This window comes from Microtus pennsylvanicus, chromosome 15 (genome assembly GCF_037038515.1).
Source record: "Microtus pennsylvanicus isolate mMicPen1 chromosome 15, mMicPen1.hap1, whole genome shotgun sequence".
Lineage (NCBI taxonomy): Eukaryota > Metazoa > Chordata > Mammalia > Rodentia > Cricetidae > Microtus > Microtus pennsylvanicus.
In genome coordinates, this window is record NC_134593.1 from 24977405 (window position 1) to 25001231 (window position 23827).

The 23827-nt window shown below is 44.7% G+C and overlaps 1 protein-coding gene across 2 annotated transcripts in view; it reads left to right on the forward strand.

The window, feature by feature from the left end:
• The first annotated feature begins 3178 nt into the window (after positions 1-3178).
• Positions 3179-23827, forward strand: part of Fbxo16 (F-box protein 16) — a 53136-nt gene continuing 32487 nt past the window's right edge. The window contains exons 1-3 of one of the 2 annotated variants that reach the window (XM_075949798.1): positions 3179-3631; positions 8760-8895; positions 19495-19530. In XM_075949798.1, the coding sequence (XP_075805913.1) occupies positions 8797-8895; positions 19495-19530 (135 nt within the window). In that variant the 5' untranslated portion in view covers positions 3179-3631; positions 8760-8796. The remainder of the gene's footprint in view (positions 3632-8759; positions 8896-19494; positions 19531-23827) is intronic. The other variant, XM_075949797.1, reaches the window with a different exon arrangement.

Below are 23827 nucleotides of genomic sequence, written 5' to 3' on the forward strand. Positions count from 1 at the left end.
GTCTAATCAATCGCGATTGTTTTCTCTTTGCCTTTCTTTTTGTCCATCTTCAACTTCATGGCATCATTGTTCTCTTGGTAGCTCACAGGACTGTCAACAACACTGGTCCTGTTGCAAGGGAGTGTGCTTAGCCCTACTGACCTGTATGCTCACAAACGGTTACGATGGTAACATATGGGCTAGAGGGATAGTTCTGTTGGTAAAGCGCTTGCTGTACAAACAGAAGAACCTGAGCCACATACACACCCCAACCTCCCAAAATCTAATCCTGATAGCAGGCACTTGTGATCTCAGTGCTGTGGAAGCAGAGACAGAGAGAATCCTTAATCCTGGGTCTAGCTGGTCACTCGGTCTAGCCTATTCGGTGAATCCCCAGTCCAGTGAGAGATTTGTCTCAAAAAACAAGGTGAAGAGCAACCGATGAACATACCTGTGGTTGACCTCTGGCCTATAGGTACACACACACACACAGAGAGAGAGAGAGAGAGAGAGAGAGAGAGAGAGAGAGAGAGAGAGAGAGAGAGAGAGAGAGACATATATAATAATCTTTAAAAGATTCTTTTTTTAATATTTATTTATTTATTATGTATACAATATTCTTTCTGCGTGTATGCCTGAAGGCCAGAAGAGGGCACCAGACCTCATTTCAGATGGTTGTGAGCCACCATGTGGTTGCTGGGAATTGAACTCAAGACCTTTGGAAGAGCAGGCAATGCTCTTAACCGCTGAGCCATCTCTCCAGTCCCCTCTTTAGAAGATTCTTAAATGACATAGTGAATACTGAAGTCTTGTGCTCCGACATACTCTCACATCAGGAGGTGGCCTTGATGAACCAGCATGATAAATGAAACCGGAAATAACAGTTTCCTTATTCCTTATTGACACTTATGCAGTCACATTTCAGGACAGTAACACTGACTCTTAGGGCCATTCCAGGCAAGTCGGGGTGTCGTGGGGAGCCAGTGGTGTCACGCGATGAGCGTGAGTAAAGAAGCAGGTAGCATATAGGGGAAACCTTGTGCCGGCTTTATGTATTGCCCAGCCCCATAGTTAAAGCACCGGAAATGTGCTCCCAGGAGCTTTCCTAGTCAATGGACACATCATCCTGTAGAAGCAGACACAGGCCACACTACTGCTCACACCAGGAGGTGGGGATGACACAGACACAATCGCAAATGTATCAACTTGACTGAGTTCCTTAAATGCAATACTTAGCAGAGAATAAGACTACAATACATGTAAGTGGCAGTGTGTCTTTTAAAAAGCGGCAAGAATACATTGCTTATAAGAGTGAACACATGAAAATATCATAAAGGAACAAGATGGCTGCACACTCATTCCGTAGCAAGGTGACGAATGGCTTTCTAGACATAGGAAAGACATAGGGAAGACAATGGGATCTGTATGCAGAAAGAGCTACTTACTACGTGTCTGGTAAACATACACAGTCATACACACAGAGAGAGAGAGAGAGCCAACAGTAACATTTTGAAATGTCTTTTGGAGATACAGGTATTATGAAAGTCTCTAAGCTTTTGTGTCTGATACGTTCCACACAAAAGTAACGTCAATATATCACAGACACTGGGCTATGTATGCATGCTCCCTTGGAACACAGTGGGAATGGGGTGACTCACAAGGAACACAGTAGGCACGGGGTGACTCATTCCCCTTTGGGGGAGCAGTCAAGATGGAGAAATTGTAGGACAGGAGACCCAGAAGGCACTGTTAAGAGCAGAGAAAGGGATCGTCTATCAGGAATACAAACATTCAGATCCCACAGGGATAACTCAAGATGCTGTCTGTGTCTCATCTCCCTCTTCCTTCCATGTCGTAACCACTAATAGAAAGCTTTTAACAAGCGGGAACTTCACAGAGAGACTCAGCCACCTGGGCATTGTTAAAACTGGTCCTTTTCTGGATGAACCCGTTTTTGAAGTCATAAATGTTAACTGGTAATGCATGGTAATTTAGTATGACATCTCTACCTGCCTCCCCCAGGCCACCCCCTCACATCCCCAAAGGCTTTGTTTATTCATTTACATACAAGCTGGTCATTTGGAAAAAAAACCACTAGCTTGGAATCCAGACAACCGAGGTTCTAATTTCAGTTTGGCCACTTACTGATCCATTGTTAACTTAGGCAAAGCACGGACCTCCGTGAGGCCCACTTTCCTCTTTCCATTTAAATTGGAGACACGCAAATGCTGACTACTTACAAGTTATGAACCATAGGGTGCCATGATGGCTGAGAGGGCAAAGGCATTTGCCACCAAGTCTGAGCCCTGGACCTACATGATGGGCAGAATAGATTCCTGAAAGTTGTTCCCTGACCCCCACACATGGCACACACATGCCCACATGACAACGACACACACAAATAAATAAATAAATGTAAATTTAAAACTACACTATTAGAAACAAAAATGATGAAGCATGTAGGGTTTGTAGGACTGCTTAAGTTGTAGGAAAGTCCATTGTTTTAGCAAGAAAGGCAGTGTGGAAAATTGTTATTTTTGTTTTTGGTTCTGGAGTTCATTTTTGGTGAGCCGATGCTCATCAAAATTGCCTTGCACTGTGGCTGCAGGCATGGAATTTTGAACTTCCTGGAATTCTCCAGAACTTACGATCACAGCTACAAGATCCCTGAGCTTTACGTTCATCATTTGCACATTTCCCTGCTCAGTTTCTCTCATTAGATTTCTCCTGTGTTTTAGACAGGGGTTTGGAGCTCAGGCTGGTCTCGAACTCCCTATGTAGCCAAAGCTGTCCTAGGACCCCTGATCCTTTTGCCTCTCTATCTTCTGAGTGCTAGGATTGCAGGCTTGAGCCACCACACCCAGCTTCATATTTCTTTCTTTTTTTAATCCTTGCATTCTCTGGTTCTCACTACAAGGTGGGTGCTCAGTGCATTTAACTAATTAAATGTGACTGGATTTTAAAAACCCAAATTCAGAGTTATTCTTACAACGGCATGCCATCTGCTGGTTCCCTGGTGTATCTGTCACTCAGCTTGGGGCAGTTCCTCCACGACTCCCTTTTCCTCTGCAGGTGCTTTTCTGCCATCCAACCCGTTGCAAATTCTTATTTCTTCCAATCCTCTTCCACCTTGTGGGCAGTCTTAAAACCTGTCACGACGATCCGACTGACCAGAGTAACATAACTGGGCATGCTCCGTAGAGAAGGGCTGTTTTGGAATACAACCGTGGCAAGCCTTTAAGGAACGTTTTTCAAGGTTGCTGGTTTCAGGATTGGATACATTTTCCTGCCAGCATTCTATCAAGACATGACAGCTCCTCCCACTCACCCTACAGCCACACTTTCTCTCTCTCTCTCTCTCTCTCTCTCTCTCTCTCTCTCTCTCTCTCTCTCTCTCTCTCTCTCTCTCTCTCTCTCTTTTTATCATCTCCGTGCCCAATTTTGGAGCCAACCCTCCTTGGATGCCCTGGCCAATCAAGAGACCACACATTGTTGCCTAAGAGACCCCGGATGCCAGCGACAAGATTTATAGATGGTGATTGGACTGCTGGGAGCAGTGAGGTGGGGGCTGGAAGGAAGCAAAGAAAACTGCCCTAGCGCAGCGATGGCAACCCCAGAGCCAGAGGCTTGAAGAAGGAGGCCGGCAGCTGAGGTGAGAGCAGTGGGCAGGGCAGGAAAAAGATGGAGATTCGGAGAGAGCTCCCTAACTTCCCACAAGCCTTTCCGGGGCTCTTGGGATTGCAGGCTGCTGCAGTTTCAGTGGTTGCTCCACACCTATGAAATTAACAACCACCAATTACGTGCAGGTCAAACATTAGCTTTAAAAGGCATGCATTACAGCGCTCACTCGGTTTTTAACTGGTTGGATATAAGGTAAATTCGCATTTAAACCTACCCCTCCTCTATTTCCTGAGAGTGTGTGAAATGCCCCGCGCCTGGCAACATTACAGTGTACTGTGGGTGAGTTATGTGTTGGCAGAGAAACTCAATCCTCGTCTTCATTGTAGCCTCCAAAGGAAACCCTGACTGTCTTGAGTATTTTCCTCTGTGCCGGGTCCATTATGCTCTGAGTTTTGGCATGCAATCTCACAAGGTTTAATTCTCACACTGCCCCCACCCCCCCCCCTTCTCCACCATGACATTTCTTCCTTCCGTTGAGTAACAAATACTTATTGAAGATCTATTATGTACCACAGCAACTGGAATTGAGATGCGCAGTGTCAGAAGAACACACAAGCCCAGAAGGGTTTCATGCTACCGTCCTTACAGTGTGGTCAGGCTGTCAGTGGATCTGGACAGAGTACAGGAAAAGACAGAGAAAGGCTGAAACAGTTCCAGTGAGCCGACCCAGATTTCATGTTGAGGAGTTGGGGTCCCATAGCCATTAGTGAGATTCACAGGTTTTTTTGTTGTTGTTTTGTTTTGTTTTTTAATTAAACAGTGACCTCACTGACAGCTCCTTAAAAAACAAACAAGCAAAAACTATTGGGTGTGGTAGCACAGGCCTTTAATCCTACCACAGGGGAGGGAGAGGCAGGTGAATCTTTGTGAATTTGAGGCCAACCTGGTCTACAGAGCAAGTTCCAGGTCAACCAGGGATATGAACCAAGACTCTGTCACATAACAAAAACAAAAGCAAGGTAAAACAAAACAAATCTCAGGGCGTGGACTACAGTTCCATGGGTAGAGGGCTCGTCTAGCATGCTTGAAGCCAGCTCTGCATAAGTCAGGCGTGTGGTGCACACTTGTGATCCAGAGCTTGGGATGTGGAGGCAAGAGGATGAGACATTTAAGGCCATCCTTGGCTACATAAGCCGTTTGGAGGCCTGCCTGGAATAGGGCCTTTGTTGAGTTATTGTGTAATGGTGACGGTGTGAACAGATTTAGAAGGCCAGACCAGATCTTAGAACATGATTCCTGGGACTCCTGCTTGGCCATTAAACAGAGCTTTGGAGCCGAATCTAGGGGATGGGGGTCCTGGCCTACTTTCTACAGTTTCATCCCAAGGAACGTAAAGTATAATGACAGGCTGTCGTTAAAAGGCAAAGAGGTCAACGAAAGCACCAGCAACTTGTGTCTCTGGAAGAGGGTGAGACCACCGGTCTGCTTTCTCCTGGTAGACACAGGGTCCATCCTTTCTTGTGTGTGTTGTGTGAAAACCTCTGTCTCTTGAGTGGTAGCCAGTGGTCTATTCTGTGAACTTGTGTGTGCTTACAAACTATGTATACTGTTCGTCTTCTGGGGTGGAGGGGGAAAGGAAAATTGAAAAAGGATAATCACAAAAGACGAGGCAAGACACCTCCGTTGGCTCGCTTCTGTACAACCGTCACCAAGGTCTGTGCCTCCTGGCCAGGCCCACCCCCTGGAAACTACAGATGCTCTGCAGAAAGTCTAATCAGAAGCGGTTTTCAGATCCAAGGAACCAGCGGGAAGAAAACAGCCTTGCAGGCCCTGAGGGTGTCTCTGAGCAAATCTATCTTATCTTGATTCAGTAACTGTACCCAGAATACAACGAATGGCTTGCCACACATACTGGGAAGCAAGGGAGCTTCTCAGCTTAATGCAGAGGTTTTTTAACCTGGGCGTGGGGGGGGGGGTGGATCTTAGCTTCCTGTGATTTTCTCTAGGAAGGAGACTCATCGCCTTTAGCTCAGAGGCTTCAGGTTTTATTTATTTTATTTATTTATTTTTTGAGTTTGATTTGATCTTTCTATAACTGCCTGCCCTGTAGGAGGCTTCATGTTTTAAAAGAGCTGCTGTCGTAAAAAGGCGGGGTGGGGCTGGCAATGCTGGGCTCGGTGACAAATACCAGTAATCCCAGCCCTGGGAAGATAGAAGAGGTGGAGATCTTGAGTTTGAAGGCAGCCTGAACTTTATACCAAGTCCCTGTCTCAAGATAAAATAAAGCAGTGTACAATTTTTACCAGGGCGGATCTGAGCTCGGTGGAGGTGTTTTATATCTATTGTTTGCCTGCTCACCTGCACCTGTATTTCTGGCTGCTAGTCAACGATGCTGCAAGGAAACCATTTCCTGTGCCTTTTGAAACCTAGCGAAAACTGGAGTGACTTAGATAATTAAATATTAGGACAACCAAGGGAAGGTGTTAATTAATGAGCCTACCAGGGTGTAAAATATTGGCTCCATCTTCAGCTCTAACTTAAACTTGAGTGAGGGCCTCAGAGATTTCAGATGTGGTGAATGGAGAAATCCCATCTCAGCTGAAAAGTAATGCATTAAAATTTGTATGCATGTTTTTAAGGCAAAGCGTTATTAGCCTAGGCTGGCGTCTGTATGAGGATGACTTTGAACTTCTGGCCTCTCACCTCTATCTCCTGAGCACTAGTATTACAGGCATGTGACACCATAGCTGGTTTATGTGTTAGTGGGGTTAAACCCAGGGCATCGTGCAAGCTATGTAAGTACTCTCTACTAACAGAGTTACATCTCCAGTCCAGTTGGTTTTTTCTTCTTTCTCTAGCTCCTCTCTCTCTCTCTCTCTCTCTCTCTCTCTCTCTCTCTCTCTCTGTCTCTCTCTCTGTCTCTCTCTCTCTGTCTCTCTCTCTCTCTGTCTCTCTCTCTCTCTCTCTCTCTTTCTTTTCAAGACTGGGTTTCTCTGTGTATCTCTGACTGTCGTGGAACTTACTCTGTAGACCAGGCTGGCCTCGAACTCACAGAGATCTGCCTGCCTCTGCCTCCTGAGTACTGGCATTAAAAGGTTTGCACTTCTACTGGCCTGGCTTCCAGTTGGTTTTTAATGTGTTCAACATTTAATGCTGTTGGGTCATGTATGGAGCCCCAGGTCAGGCATTTATAAAGTTGCCTTGGCCACAGTTCTGCCTGTGTGGGTAAACCCATCTTCAGAGAAAAAGGAGGGTAGAAACACTGAGGGCAGGTACTGAATCTTCTGTCCATTATAAAATATGCCATCATGGCTCACCAAAGGGCTGGTTTTGGACACTCTATAAGTGACAAGACTGAAAGAGGTTACTAGTTACTCAGGCCACCTGTCCATCAGCCACCTTGTCAAGACCTTTTCTTCTTTTCCAAGTATCATTTTGGAGGTACACATACATAGGATTTAAAAAAACTGCACAAGAGCCAGGTGGTGGCAGCTCACACCTTTAATCCCAGCACGTGGGAGGCAGAGGCAGGCAGATCTATGTGAGTTCAAGGTCAGCCTGGTCTCCAAGAGCTAGTTCCAGGACGGGCTTCAAAGCTACAGAGAAACCCAGTCTCGAAAAAAACAAACAAACAAACAAACAAACAACAAAGCAAAACAAAAACTGCACAAAGTGGGTCTGGAGAGATGACTCAGAAGTTAGGGTGCTTGGTGCTTTTGTAGAGGAGCCAGGTTCAATTCCCAGCACCCACATGATGGTTCACAACAATCTATGACACCAGTTCCGAAGGATCCAGTGCCCTCTTCTGACCTCCTCAGGCACCAGACACACACACATGCAGGCAAAACACACCCAATAAAATAAGTAAATCTAAGAATTGTTTTTAAATTGCAGAGCCAGTATTAAAAACAAACTGCACAAGGTTAATTTTATAAAAAGGTTGCAAAAGCAGAAACAACTAACAAATGAAGAAGAGGAAAAGGGCAGGTCGCTTCTGGGAGGCGGAAGAGCAGGCACGGCACTGCAATCTGCTCAGGTCGCTAATGTTACCCTCCGTGACCACCTCACGCAGAAAAGGGCAAGCCCATCTGTGACTTGGTCCAATCACCATCTGTTGTCAAGGAAGGGACTACTGGTGGCCCCCAAATGAATAAAAAAAAAACCCAGCAACTGCACACCTCTAAAGTCAGCCAACCAGCCAGCAAACTGCACACCAGTGAGGAAAATAATTCCTCAAGAAAATTAAAGTACCTTAATTAAAAGTAGGTAGACTATATACCAGATAACTAAAAACAGCAGATTTCCCCAGGTAAACACATCTGTCCATCTCTAAAGGCGTGGCCTTGCCCACTACATCAGTCTACCCCTTGAGTGTGTATTAGACTGGAACTCTTTGACCTCCCTGCTAAGAGTAGAGGAGGAGAGCTAATTTCACAAAGACAAAAATTAGGTGTCTGTTTTGAGATAGGATCTCATAGGGTAGCCATAGCTGGCCTGGAACTCTCTGTGAAGAACAATGTGGCCTTAAATTCAAAAGAATCCCCCTACCACTGCCTCCCAAAAGCTGGGATGAAGGATGTGGGTTTTTTGTTTGTTTGTTTTATTGTCGTTTGTTTTTGTTTTTCCGTACAGGCTTTCTCTGTGTAGCCCTGACTGTCCTAGAACGAGCTCTGTAGGCCAGCCTGACCTCCAACTCAGAGATTCTCCTGCCTCTGCCTCCTGAGTGCCGGGATTAAAGGTATGCATCACCACTGCCTAGCTAAGGGTGTGTTTTATGTTGCACTGTGACTAAATTTGAAGCATTTCCTCTTTCTGGCCAATAAACTTCGTTCTGAGCTAAGAATGACTCCGAACATCCATGATTCAGTGGTCTGATCCCTGTACAACTCACTATCTATATGATCTTGGGTAGGGTGGGTAACCTCAGTGAGCCTCTTTTTTTTTTTTAATGGTCTAAGTAGCTAAAACTCACAATTGCTCCACCAGCTCATTGTAAACTTGTACTGAACATACGTATAAAGTCTTTGACATAACCAAGACTCTTGGTAAATATTCTCCCCACCCATACCCTCTTTCAACATACAAAAAAAAAAGTTGTATTTTTTTCTTTTTTTTTTTTTTAGTTTTCAGAAGGTTCTATAATTCATTTCTTCTGATAGGTGTAGTCTTTCTGATGGAAGAATACCAGATCCTTTCATGATGGCCTTTGCACCTCCAAAAAGCACTGATGGCTCCAAAATGCAGACAAAGATGAGCACCTGGACACCCCTAAACCATCAACTTCTGAATAACCAGGTGAGCAGTTAGAGTGTTTTATTATTTGGGTCCTGGGGGGAGGGGGAGGAAGTAAAGTCCTGATAATCTGAATATGAGCACAAATTGTTGAAGATGGTACAGTCTTGGAACAAAAGACAAAACAACTTTATTTGTGTGTTTGTATGTGGACAAGACTAGAAATAGATCAGAGTTCTGCCCAAGGGAAAGTCATTGTTCTTGCCTGCATTATCTATCCTAGGTGTGTCTTCTTTTTCCCATCACTGGTTCTTCTTGGAGCCAACAGAATTTGAGGGAGGGGGTGAAAGATGTCTAGGAGGGCTTCCCCCGAAAACCAATCCCCGGGTTTCTGGGTAAACTTTTAGTTTATCCATTTAGTGAATACATACATTTCAGCCGAGTACTCAGTGGTACTGGTGTTCTCCTGAGAGGTCTATTTCCCAGTTTAATTCTGAGAAGACACAAGGAAAATACACCCGGTAAGAAACTGCAGCAAGTGGCCGGGGTGTGGGAATGGCGGAGCTCTGGGGTATTGTATTCCTGCTTCTGTGAGTTGCGGAACTCTGATCAGTCCCTGAGCATCAGGACCACACCCGCTTGGCAACGAAACACAATCAGTTTCATTGTGTAAAACTGACCTCACTATCTTCCCTCTCCACGCCAGTCCTTCCTCCAGGTGAGAAACCCCACTTTATACCATCACGAGGCCATAAAAGTCTCCCCTTTCCCTGCCAGGTGTGGGATTGGATTCTTCACTCCAATTTACAGGCCAATAAGCGAGCCTGTTGCGGGTGGAACAAAAGGCAGTACTATCTCACAATAAGGGACACAGGGATCTGGGCAGGGACAAAGAACTTCCAATCACAGCAGAGCTGTCAGCGTGAGCATTCCGTATCAAGCCTAAACACTGACTCTCTCCTGGTTGACCTCAGCCAGCTGAGTGATGCCCATCACCCAGATACATGCCTAGCACACAGTGGTTTTCTTGGCAGCTGAAGACCAATGAACACAGGGAATCTAATCTTCATAGTGAACAATGACCATAAAGTCCTCCCTCTAGGCTGCCTTCCTGCAGTGTAACTTGGAAAGCAGGCCCAAGTGAAGAGTGCTCCGTGCCTTCCCTTCTCAGCATGCCCAGACTCTTAGGATAGGGAAGCCGTGGAGTATTAGATCCCTACACACCGTTGCCCCCGTGTCCCATTTGTTCTCTGGGTCTCTGAGTCTTCTCTCTAGATCTAGTCTACCCAGCTCCATGTTCTCAGGTCCCTTCCTGACACCACTCTTGCCAGGCACAGTACAGTAACTCCCTGGCTGTTGTCACTGCGCCCACTTACTTTTCCTCTATTAAGGCTCCAGGGAGATCTTTCTAAATACCAATCCTATTAGGTGAGACTGAAAATGGGATTTACTCCAAAGAGCAAATTCCAATCCCCCACACATCCCTGAGGTCCCTTCAGGTCCTGACCCCCAGCCAACCTCCCAGCTTCCAGCCCTGTCTCTACTCCCTGGCACTTGAGGCCAAACGGGTGAAGTCCACAGTACCCTCATCACCTCACTGCTTCCTGCCTCCTCTTTGTTCTCATTGCTGTTTCTAGCTTTTCTATTCAACTACAGCCCCTCCGGACTGACGTGTTCTCCTTCCCCAACTCTCTGAAGACACAGGTCTGGGTGTGGCTTCCAGAACACAAGTCCTGTCCTCTTGCTGTTCTGTGTGTGTAGAACACAAGTCCTGTCCTCTCGCTGTTCTGTGTGTGTGTGTGTGTGTGTGTGTGCGTGCGTGCATGTGTGTGCACTTGCGTCTGTGCAACTACAGGTGCCTGTCCTCTTGCTGTTCTGTGTGTGTAGAACACAAGTCCTGTCCTCTCACTGTTCTGTGTGTGTGTGTGTGTGTGTGTGTGTGTGTGTGCGTGCGTGCATGTGTGTGCACTTGCGTCTGTTCAACTACAGGTGTACATGTGCATATATGTGGAGACCAAAGGACTTCAGTTCTTATTCCTCAGGTATGCTCTACCTTGGTTTTTTGTTTGTTAGTTTGTTTTGTTTGTTTTGTTTTTGTTTGGTTTGGTTTTGGTTTTTCAAGACAAGGTGTCTCGGTAGCTTTGGAGCCTGTCCTGGAACTAGCTCTTGTAGTCCAGGCTGGCCTCGAACTCACAGAGATCTGCCTGCCTCTGCCTCCTGAGTGCTTGGATTAAAGGCATGGGCCACCATCGCCTGGCTCTAACTTGTTTTTTGAGACAGGGTCTCTCTTACCAAGCAGGCGAGGCAGGCTGAGCCTCAGGGATCCCCTTAGCTCTGACTCTCCAGGGCTGGGGTTTAAACACAACAGAACTCTTTGTGTGTGTTTTTTGTTGTTGTTGTGTTGTTGTTTTGTTTTTTCCAGTGTGAGTTCTGGGGGGTGCAGTTGAGGTCATCGTATTTGCAACCACGTGTTTCATCAATTGAGCCCTTCTGGAGCTACCCATTGACTTTTATCTTTGGGCCCTTCTAGCTCCTTTCTTGGCTGGAGTTGGGCCATTGTTTCTGCAATCCTAATGAAGTTTGGCAAAGCCCATAGTTAATCCTGGCTCACCTTAGAACTAGGAACTTTCTCCTTCTCTAATGTGAAGCAGGAGTAAAGGGAAGAGGGTTGCGTAATAAGAGATTGGAATCCTGAGAAATAAAGTGGAGAAAAGCTAAAAGGGAAAAGATCTTTAAAAAAAAAAATGACCCAAGACAGGAGAGAGAGGGAAGAAAGGAGGCCTCAGGAACAAAAGGATAGGAAGAAGCAGATGGAGCCTGGCCCCATAGTGCCAAATGAACGTATGGAAATCTTTTTCTTACCGTACAACAATTATTTATCGAGCACCTGTTGTGACGCTTGTAGCTCTCCGACAGTTTATATCACAGTTTATCCCTCCAACTTCAGTGTCAGATTTGGAAATCTGTTTTCTCATTGAATTGTGAAGGTTTTGCACATGTGTGGAAAAGTGACTTGAGTTGGAATACCAAGTTGCTGAATGTCTTGATTTTCAGAAAGTTTCCCAGGAAAGTCTCCACCAATTTGGCCACTGTGAAGAAAGTGTATCTTATGCCAGGCATGGTGGCATGTCCTTTAAATCCCAGATCTCAGAGGCAGAGGCAGGAGAACGTCTGTGAGTTCAAGACCAACCTGATCTACATAGTGAGTTCCACACCAGCCAGTGCTTGTGGCTGGAGAGATGGCTCCACACTTAAGAGCACATATTACTCTTGCAGAAGATCGTAGTTCAATTTCTAGCACCCACATGGGGTGGCTCACAACTTTCTGTACCTCCAGCTCCAGGGAGATCTGATACTTTTGGCTTCTTGGAGCATTTGTAGTCATATGTACATACCTACACACAAACATAATTAAAATCAAAATTAGGACTCCTTTAAAAAGTACCTTCATAGTCCCCAAAGCACCCGAGTTCTTGTTATGGGTGGGGCAATAGAGGAAGATCCTTTATTTTGGCAATACTGGGAATTGAACTCAGGACCTTGTACATGTGAACCGAGGGCTCTCCCACTGATGTTCATCTCCGGCCTTAAGAAGCAGGTTTTGAGATGAGCATCTAGGAATTAACCCTAAAGAAGAAGAGAGAAAGTATGATGTTCTTGCTTCTCAACTTGACTACATCTGGAATGAACTAAAACCCAAGTGGCTGGGAACACATGCGAGGTATTTTTTCTTAATTAAATCATTAAAGATGGGAAGATCCATCATCTAATCTGGATTACATCTTCTGGTGGTAACCAGAATAACATAAAGGACACAGAAGGAAGCTTGCTCTCTCTGCCATCTTGTTCTCGCTAGCAAGTCCTTTCCTTCACTGGCATGAGAGCCCACTTCTTCAAGATTCTGGCATATACTGAAGACCAGCTGAGACATCCAGCCTTGTGGACGGAATGACTACTGGGTTCTTGGACCTTCCGTTGGTAGACAGTCATTGTTGGACTAGCTGGACCACAGCCTGTAAACCACTCTAGTAAATCCTGTACAGACAGACACACACAAGCTCTGTTCCTCTGGAGCACTCTAATACAGAAGGGAAGGGTGTAGACTTGGGGACAAGGAGGAAGGGGAGCTGCAGTGCAGTCTCCATGACGGCTCCACTGTCCCCACAGGACACCAGCTGTCGTGATCTCAGGGTGGCCTGGCCATTATAGTTGACACTGCCCTTCAGTGGCCGGCTGCTCTTCCCTCCAAGGTCATGACCTTGGCCAAGGCAGCTTCTTTGGGCTCCTGGCTGTCAACCAGCTGCCTCCCAATGGATACTAAATAAACCCCTCAGTTCTAAAAAGGATCAATACAAAATAACGAACATGGCATGGTTTTATCCTTGTTCTTTAATGGCTTTTGTCACATTTAATGAAATTTTTTAGAGAAAATACTCATCATTCATAACTCCCATATTCAAAAATATTATTTAGTCATCTTCTTGTTTCAAATGATTTTTTTAAAATATATGCCATTGTGAACTTCTATTTTTTAAAAAATATTTTATTTTTAGTGTGTGTGTGTGTGTGTGTGTATGTGTGAGAGAGAGAGAGAGAGAGAGAGAGGGAGGGAGGGAGGGAGGGAGGGAGGGAGAGAGAGAGAGAGAGAGAGAGAGAGAGAGAGAGAGAGAGAGAGAACACATACACAGTTGGCCATGAAGCCCAGAAGTCATCAGAGTCCCCAGACCTGGAGTTACAGTTGTGCCCAACCCTACTGGGGTGCTGGGAAATGAACCCCACATTCCACGTAAGAGCAGCACATGATCTTAATCACTGTGCCATCTCTTCAGCACCCACCTTCTTTGGGGACAGGGTATCATGTAGGTTCAATTGGCCTTGAACGCAGTAGGTAACCACAAATAACTCCATCCTTCTAATCCTCCTCAATTTACCTCCCTCGTTCAAGAGTTATAGGCCTGTGGCTCTAAGCCCCATTTATAAGAGGCCGGAGGTTGAACCCAGGGCATCATGCAAGCTAAGTAAGCAGTCTAGTTAGCTACATCTCCAGCCCTCCATTTTGTCTTTTAATTTTTGTCTTTCCCCTATTCTGTGGCAGAACCTAAAATACATAATAGCCAAGCCAGCCTAAAATAAGAGACTCAGGGTTCTAACTTCACAGCAGGTTTTCAGCTGAGAGACTAAATTCAAATTTAGATTACTTAAAAAAAAATAAAAGCATCATCAAGGTGGGCAAATGCAGCAGATTACAGAGTAATTTGGGCACTGAGGGTTCCTAGGGGAGAGTGTTGTAATAGTACCTATGTTGCCAGCCAGTGTTGTAATTAGAAGGCTCACGTTCCCCCACACGCAAAGTTAGCCATGGACAGGGATGGGCAGGATAATTGCCTTGACTCTAGCGATTATTTTGCTCTTGTATATGCATCCCAAAACATTATGTTGGCACACCTTAAATACGTATAATTTACAAACATGAAAAGTGCACATCCCCATTGCTTTGGTGCGTGATTCCCACACATCCCACAGTGCCTGTAAAAAAGGACGTTCTGGGAGGCGGCACCTCGTTGCCATCCATCGATCATAATTTAGGATTTCCAAAGTCGCTCCCTCCTCCGCTGCAGTGATGTCACCCGAGGAAATATGTAATTGCAGTGTCAACAGACTAAAATAACAACCAAGGGATTTTGACTTAACAGCAGGCTGCGGGTAAACTGTGATATAAACAGACTGCAGCCGTCTGCGAGAGAAGAGCCATTTTAATATTGCCATTTCAAAGAGATAGTCTGTTTTCCAGCTCCTGAAAAATGAAGGTCCTGATTGCACGTCTTTGGAATGAAAATTCACTCTAGTTCAGGGAACGTAAGAATGCAGATCCAAATGAGGACTGACGGCAAAATGACTTGCCCCAAATTATATATATTATATAGTTATCCTTATAAGCTATAATTATAAATTATATGTATAATTTGTTTATATATGTAATGTATTAAGGGCAGACTCAGCCAGATTGAAGTCCTCTTGACCTTGAGTCAGGATGTGTGAATCAGGAGAGACTGTTATATTTGCTCATTGTCCCCCCTTCTCCTCCTCTCTTCTGTGATCAGTTTCTCCTCGGTGGCGATACTGTCTGTGAATGCCTGGGATTGCTTGGAGTCTGAATAGATGTTGGTTTTTCCTTTTCCTTTCACTGCTTGTGCTCAAACTCAGGGCCTCTCAGATTCTTAGAAAACACACTGCCGCTGTGCTGTGTCCCCAATCCTCCTTTTTTACTTTCTAAGACACTGTCTCATAAAATTACCTAAACTGATTTAAACTCACTCTGTAACCTAGACAGGTCTTGAACTTGTGATCCTCCTGCCTCAGCCTCCTGAGTAGCTGTGATGATAAGCCTGCACCACCAGGTCTGGCTTGAACATTGTGTTTGCTTTAACCTGCTGCATGACGGAACCCACTTCCCACCTCGTTCCTTTCCTGATACTTTCTGTGGACTATGCATCTCCCATCAATGTTACCATGAGCCACACCTTCAGGGAACACTGTGATGGTGCAGCCAGACCCCCTTTTGAAAACTTACTGATGATGTCAAGACCCAGTCTTCTTCCCACACCAGGCAGAGCACTGGCAGAAGTTCTACAAGGATTTAGGGCTGCAGGGGTGGTGGGATCCACCTATAATCCTAGCACTCAGGATGCTGAGGCAGGGGAAGCATCAGTTCCATCCATCTAGGCTATATAGTAAGTTCCAGGCAGCCAGGATGGAGAAGACCACGATTATAGTAAAAAACCAAGGGTAGAGTTAAGCTGAATAGTTAGTTCAGTACCAGGGTCCCTCCCTCCCTTTCTTTTCCCCATCCTTCCCTTTTCTTTCTTTCTTTGTTTTTGTTTTGTTTTGTCTTGTTTTGTTTTGTTTTTTGACACAGGGTCTCTTGAAAGCCTGACTAGCCTTAAACGTACTATGTAGTTGAAGATAAACTTGCATTGATCCTCCTGCCTCTGCTTTCCAAGTGCTGGGAGTGCAGGTGTGTGCCATTACGCTTGACCTTTGGTCTTTTTGTTAGCCCAATTGTGCCCCAAACTTTCTATCTTCCTACCTCTGCCTCCTGAGTACTGAGATTACAGTCCTGTACCAACCACCTTGCCCAGATAGATCTAGTGTTTGGTTTATATTTTTTTATTTATTTGTTTTTTTCGAGACAGGGTTTCTCTGTGGTTTTGGAGCCTGTCCTGGATCAAGCTCTTGTAGACCAGGCTGGTCTCGAACTCACAGAGATCCGCATGCCTCTGCCTCCTGAGTGCTGGGATTAAAGGCGTGCGCCACCACCGCCCGGCTTATATTTTTTTTTTAAATGTGAACAAAGTAACTTTTATGGAAGTCTGTCTGTCCTATCTAAAATAAGTAAGTTGAAGAAAAAGCTCTTCAGTTTTTTTATGATTGTTTTAATATTTTTATTAAGCCATAAATAAAGGACATTGAGCTTATAATTCATGTTCCTAGAGAAGCTAAATAAGAAGGTGAATCCAAAGACAAACACATAGGCATCCTCATGAATATTAACCTTCATCAGGCGATGAAAGGAGACAGAGACAGAGACCCACATGGGAGCACCGGACAGAAATCTCAAGATACAAATCAGGAGCAGAATGAGACGGAGCACGAGCAAGGAACTCAGGACTACGAGGGGTGCACCCACACACTGAGACAATGGGGATGTTCTATCGGGAACTCACCAAGGCCAGCTGGCCTAGGTCTGAAAAAGCTAGGGATAAACCCGGACTAGCTGAACATAGCGGACAGTGAGGAATACTGAGATCTCAATGGGTTTTTTGATCCTACTGCACGTACTGGCTTTGGGGGAGCCTAGGCAGTTTGGATGCTCACCTTAGGAGACCTGGATAGAGGTGGGCAGTCCTTGGGCTTCCCACAGGTCAGGGAACCCTGATTGCTCTTCGAGCAGATGAGGGAGGGGAACTTGATCGGGGGAGGGGGAGGGAAATGGGAAGCGGTTGAGGGAGGAGGCAGAAATCCTTAATAAATAAATAAATTAAAATAATAATATTTTTATTATTTATTTTTATTATAATATTATTTTATATTTTTATGTGTAATGTGTTATGGGTATGTTCTCCCAAGTGCAGTGCCTACAGAGTCCAGAAGAGGGTATTGATCTCCTGGAGTTGGAGTTGGAAGTTGCCAAACACTCTTAACCCCTGAGCCGTCTTTCCAGCCCCTCTTTAGGATTTCTTTCAGCTCTGACCTCCTGTGCCTTCAGAAACCTTTTGATTATCATTATTTGACCAGCAGTGTGGCTGAGAGTCTGCCATGAAACCTATTCTTGCTGGTTCTGGGGGGCATCTTTATGGGGAGGTAAAATGAACAGAAACTAGAGACACAGCCAGACACTCTCACTGGATGTACTGGCACATACCTTTAATCCCAGCACTCGGGAGGCAGAGGGAGGCAGATCTCTGTGAGTTTGAGGCCAGCTTGGTCTACATAGTGAGTTCCAGGTTAGCCAGGGCTACATAGAGAAACCCTGTCTCAAACAACAAAACACAAAACCCAGATATTCTTCAGCCACTGTGGGGTACGAGTAGAGCAGAAAGGGTGGGGGGGGTGCTGAGCATCAGAATTGCATCAGCATTGGTGGCTTGGCTTGTGCAGGTATTGCTAGAGGAGGAGCTCCAGAAATATTTGAATCCAGATTTAGTTTTGTCTCTTCTGTGTTTTTTACATCCTCTTCTATTTGCATGTGCAATCCTGAATTTATCTGTTGTCATTATTATGGGATCATAGCATCCCGGCGGCAGTGATTGGGGTGGGAAGAGGCAAGAGTCCTTTTTATCCTTCTCTAATATGCAAGAAGTATCTACATGTGGGGTGTGAGATTCCTCGCACAGGAGAGTGAAGGCTCTCGTGACATTCGTTGAAGCTGCTCTTTCAGCCCCCATTTTAATATGCTTTTGACGACCAGAGTGTGAGGGTCTGAGAGAGCAAAGGTTGGCCTGCTGGCAGCATGAAGCCAACTTCTCATCCTCCACAGTGAGGAAGGAATGAGGTCTGCACAGCCTCTCCTAGCTGGAACGTCCCTGCAAGACTGCTTGAGAGCGGTAACATTGATCCCCATTTGAAAGCTGACAGAGGGTGTCTGTGTTGGCGTGGGAGACACAGTCACATATGTTCATTATTCTCTCTTCCTCTCTGTATAACTCCTCCTCTGCCAGATATACCCATGTTGGTCTTCTTCTCTTCGTATGCTCAAATCCACATATGCTCTGGGGCTCAGAAAAATATCAACCTATACTTTTACTCACACTGTTCTGTAACACCCATAAGACCATCCGTCACATCCATAAAAATGTACTGTCTCGGGTTCTTGCAATATGCTATACCAGCACTCTGCTCGGATGTGTCAAATGCGTAGGACATGGTTTCTAATCCAAATAGTGTATAAGAGCAAACCTATGCAGACACAAAGTTGTAAGCCCAGAGGCACACAAACAGAAATTACTAATTTTATAGTTAGTAAGCCCGTGGATGTTCATATATGTATGTATATACTGAGGACAAAAGCAGGACTGGAGAGATGGCTTGGTTAGTAAAGTGCTTGTTTGGCAAGCATGGAGACCTGAGTTCGATGCCCAGAGCCTGCAAAGAAAGTTGCACACAGTAGCATGCATTTATATCTCAATGCCCAGGAGGCAGAGACAATTGGATACCCAGGGCTGGCTGGCCAGCCAGCCGAGCCAAACTGATGAGCTCCAGGTTCAGTGAGAGGCCCTGTCTCAAAAAATAAGTTAGAGAGAGATTAGGGGAAGATACCTGATGTTGTTGACCTTTGACCTCTACACACACACACACACACACACACACACACACACACACACAGGAAGAAACAGAACTGCTCATTCATGTATTTTACAAATTCTTATATGATTAATATTGAAGAAAATTCCAGGAGCTCCATGTTCTTATTTGTCTGTGTCAGTTTATGACCTTCTAAATTTGAGACTCGAATATTCTTTACAACTCCTTTCTCCCTTCCTACTTCATTTCTCTTAAAGGGCAATTTCTCGGTGAGTCTTGGTGGTACACACTTGTAACCCCAGTTCTTGGGAGACAGAGACAGGAAGATCAGGTTGGTTGGGCCAGTTTGGGCTGTAAGTTGAGGTCCGGGCCAACCTGGTCTATAGAGAGAGACCCTGTCTAAAAGAAAAAAAAAATGGAAGGAGGATAGGAAGAAAGAGAGAAGGGAGAACAGGTTACTTCTTTTTTATGAATTATGCCATGTACAGAAACTAAAAAGAGAGGCCTTGCCCAGGTTAAAAAGTAAAGTGGGCTGGTAGTGTACTCAGTGGTAGAATGCTTGCCCAGTGTGCTCACAGCCCCAGGTCTGTGTAAATTAGAAGTGATGGCACCGCCTGTAATCCAAGCACTCTGGAAGTGGAGACAGGAAGACCAGAAGTTCAAGGTCATCCTTGGCCTACGTAAGGGGTGTACAGGCCATTAAACAAATAAACAAAGTGCCTTCTCAGAAACACAACCTGTCTCTTCATACTCGGTTGAGGCGGTAAATCCCTACTCACTGATCCTTTAACGGTGTTGTTTATAGTGGGTGTCTTGAGTCATGATGCCCAAAATGACCCTATTTTCTTCTGTTTGCTGTAGGTGTTTGAAGAACGAAGAGCTCTGCTTGGAAAATGGGTAAAGCATTTAAAATTATCCAGGGCTTCTGTGGATATCTGAGTCAAAGTACTTGCCTAGCCTGCACAAGGTCTTGCGTATAATCCTCAGTACCACAAGGTAGCTAGATGAAAGAAAGACAAAAGAAAGAAAGAGGAAGGGAGGGAGGGAAGGAGGGAGGGAGGGAGGGAGGGAGGGAGGGAGGGAGGGAAGAAAGGAAGATGATAGAAGATAGAGATAGATAGATAGATAGATAGATAGATAGATAGATAGATAGATAGATAGGTAGGTAGGTAGGTAGATAGATAGATAGATAGGTAGGTAGGTAGGTAGATAGATAGATAGATAGATAGATAGATAGATAGATAGATAGATAGATGATAGAAGAGATAGATAGATAGATAGATAGATAGATAGATAGATAGATAGGTAGGTAGGTAGATAGATAGATAGATAGATAGATAGATAGATAGATAGATAGATAGATAGATAGATAGATAGATGATAGAAGAGATAGATAGATAGATAGGTAGATAGATAGATAGATAATAAAAGTAAAGTATGCCTGTTTCTGCACCATGGGATATTGTTGGTGGAGACTGCTTGTTTGTTGCCTGGCCACTCAGACCCTAAAAATCACACAGAAAACCGATTCGTTGCAATACTAGTTGGGCAATAGCTTAAGCGTATTTCTAGCTAGCTCTTATATCTTAAATTAACCCATTTCTATTAATCTGTATATTGCCACGTGGTTGTGGCCTACCAGTAAGGTTCCGTCTGGTGTCCAGCGTCTGTCTCCTGTGGTGGCTACATGACTTCTCATTTGACTCTGCCTATTCTCTCTCTACATCTATCTGCTTGGAATTCCCGCCTTGCTCTATTCTGTGCTGCAATAGGCCCAAAGCAGCTTCTTTATTAACCAATGGCATTTACAGCATACAGAGGAGAATCCCACATCAGTATCTTATCTGTTTTGGTTTATTCAAGCTGCTGTAATGAAAACCATAGGCCAAGTGGCCATTTATTTATTTTTCTTAGTTCTGGGATTTGGAAAGTCTCAAGATCAAGGTGCTGGTGATGGGTCTGTTGAAAGCCCTCTTATGCAGCCATCTTGCTGTCTCCTGAAAGGGCAGGAAGTGGGGAAAGAATCCTCTGGGATCTGTTTTGATCCTGTTGAGGGCTCCGCCTAGCAAAGGTCCCACCTACTACCCTCACTTCTGCAGCTTAGGATTTCATGTTTGTTTTAATTTTTATTTAGATTTATTTTATGTGTCATGTGTTTTGCCTGCATGTGTGCATGTGCACCATGTGGGTGCCTGATGCCCATGGAGGACAGAAAAGGGGTGTATGCCTTTAATCCCAGTACTCAGTGAGGCAGAAGCAGGTGGATCTCTGAGTTTGAGACCAGCCTGGTCTACAGAGTGAGTTCCAGGACAGCCAGGGCTACACACAGAGAAACCTTGTCTTGAAAAACCGATAGACAGACAAACAGATAGACAGACAGTAAATATTTCAACGTGTGAATGTTTCAGGACACAAACTGTCTGCAACGTTGTCTTGGTGCCATGTGTACCTAAGGCAGTGCCAGCTCCTTCCTGAGAGGCATGACTGATAATTTCCATTTAGAGTCTCCCTGGAAAACACAGCTCATCCATCATGTTAACAGACATAATTTAATCAAAAGCATTGGTGAGCGGATATTGAAGAAAAGACTCAGGAAGGGATTGATGAGGGTTGGTGGAGAACTGAGCTAATGCCAGCCTTACTTGCCCCAGCCCGGCAGGGGACCCACACTCCTGAGGGGAAACAGCAGGCATCCCAGCCAGCTGGTTCTTATATATCCAAGGAAGCCTGATGATTCAAAGTCATCTGGAGAAAAGCTGGAACGAGAAATCAGGGTGAAGAGTCAGGGTAGAGCTGACAGGAGTAGCGGGTGAACAGAAAGGAGCATGTCTCTCCTTCCTCAGTTTCCCCCTAGTGCCTCCCTCTTCACGGGCAGCATTCAGCACAGAGCTAAGCTGTCAGCAGAGAAATATGGCTATGGCGTTCCAGCCTCCTGGAACCACAGAACTAGTGATGTGGGTTTGGGTCTGAGATGATGTCTGTAACCGGTGCAGTTCATCCATGGGGCCCCCAGCATCCGGGCAGCAGGTGCACTATCCTGTGTATACTTGAATTTCTGCATGAGAACACTAACGACTTCGTGCTTCTGCCTAACAAGCTACAGCTACCCTTCATCTTCGGAGAGGACTTTCTCATCTGTTCCTCTAACGAGGAGACAGAGTCCCAAAGGTCATTATCCATTACTGAATAATGTCAAGTTATGTGTTTCTGGGCAACAAATTACTTGTTGAATTACTCTACAGTCGCAACTAAATATTTTCTGCTACTCAAGAGAATTGAAAACATATGCTCATACAAAAACTTGCACATGCTTGTTTATAGCAACGATATTCAAAATAGTCAAAAGCACAGATAATCCAAATATCCATCCACAGGTAAATGGATAAGCAAAACATGCTGTGTTCATATGATGGGGTGTTATTTAGCCGTAAAAGGGAAGTATTTCTGATACATACTGTTGCGGGAGGTCCTTCAGCTCCTCCAGCCAATAGCCGCTGAGATACCAGCCTATTGGGGCGTGGTCTCTCTCCCTTTAAAAAAGCGGCCACTCCCTTCTCGCTCTCTCTTACTTCCTGCTTCGCTTCCAGCGACTAGACTCCCTTCCTGATTGCGCAGAGGGCTGTTGTCTGGGACGGTGATCTGTAAGTTTTTTCCCCTTTAAATAAATAACCATTCTATTAATCATAATTCTAAACTGGTGTGGGATTGTTTTTGACTTACGCCTTCGCCTTCAACATACTATTTATCATGGATGAGCTTTGAAGGCATTGTGTGCCAGTTTCAAAGACAAATATTGTACAACTCCACTTTATATGAGGTACTTAGAATGGGCAAATTCATAAAGATAGAAAATAGAACAGAGGTGACTAAGGGTTGGGGAGCCAGTATTTGATAGGTGTAGACTCTTGGTTTGAGAAAGTTCTGGAGACAGGTGGTAGTGGTGGTTGCACTATAATGTGAAATTATTTAATGCCACTGGACACTGAAAAGCCTGTAATCCTAGCACTTGGGAAGCAGAGGTGGGAGAATCTATTCAAGAACAGCCTCAGGCTATATACCAGGTTCAAGGTCAGCCTGGGCTCCTGAGACCCTGTTTTCATAAATCAATCTTCTCCTACTCGCCCCCCCCCAAAAAAAAGCAATTTAAAATAGAATGAAATGTGTAAACAGAGGTTTCTCTGTCCCGCCCTGTCCTGTAGCCACTTCCAAATAAATTACTCAGAGGCTTATATTAATTATTAATGTTTGACCAGTAGCTCAGGCTTATTACTAGCTAACTCTTACATTTAAATTAACCTATATTTTTTTCTATATTTTTCCATATGGGCCAAGACTTTTTATCTAATTTTCAACAAGTCCTGCTTGTTTGGCACTGACTGGCATCTCTCCTGACTCTACCGTTCCTCATCTGAGTTCTCAGTTGATTGTTCACCTAATCTTACCACTTCCTGACTATTGGTTAAACAGCCTTTATTATTAACCAATGAGAGGAATATATATTCACAGCATACAGAATGATCATCCCATAGCATAAATGCTTATGTATTTATTTTTTCCAAATTATTTTATCTTTAATAATCTGATGGCAATTCAAAATAAGAAAAAAATGGTGAAGCCATTCGCATTATGGTGGATGCCGCTGTGAGTCCCCCATCCACCATCCCAGGTGAGGATGAGCTTGGATCCAAATGACTTCATGACTCCCAGACTAACGTATTTGGTTACTGAGTCTCTGAAAGGCAGTAGATGACAGCTGAAAAGTTAAATGTAAGGGACCTCAGAGAACAGGGTGCCATTTCTGCTTTTTTATTGAGGGGTATAAAAACGAGCTGAGATTAGATAGTGGTGATGACTGTGATCTTGTAGCTATACTAAAACACAGTCAGTTGTATACTTTATTTCTCATTTTCGTGTGTGTGTGTGTATGTGTGTGTGGTGCCTGTATAAGGGCACACGTGCCACAGTGCTTGTGTGGAGGTCAGAGGACAACTTTTTGGCGTCTGTTCTCTCTTTCCATCTTTACATAGATTTCTGAGATCAAACGCAGGTCACCAGACTTGTACGCCATGGCTCTTTAACTACTGAGCCATCTTACTGGCCCTCCTTACTTTTTAAGATACGATCTTTTATAAATCTGGAGCTCTTGGATTCCACTGGACTGGCTGGCCGGTAAATCCCAGAGATTCCTGTCTCA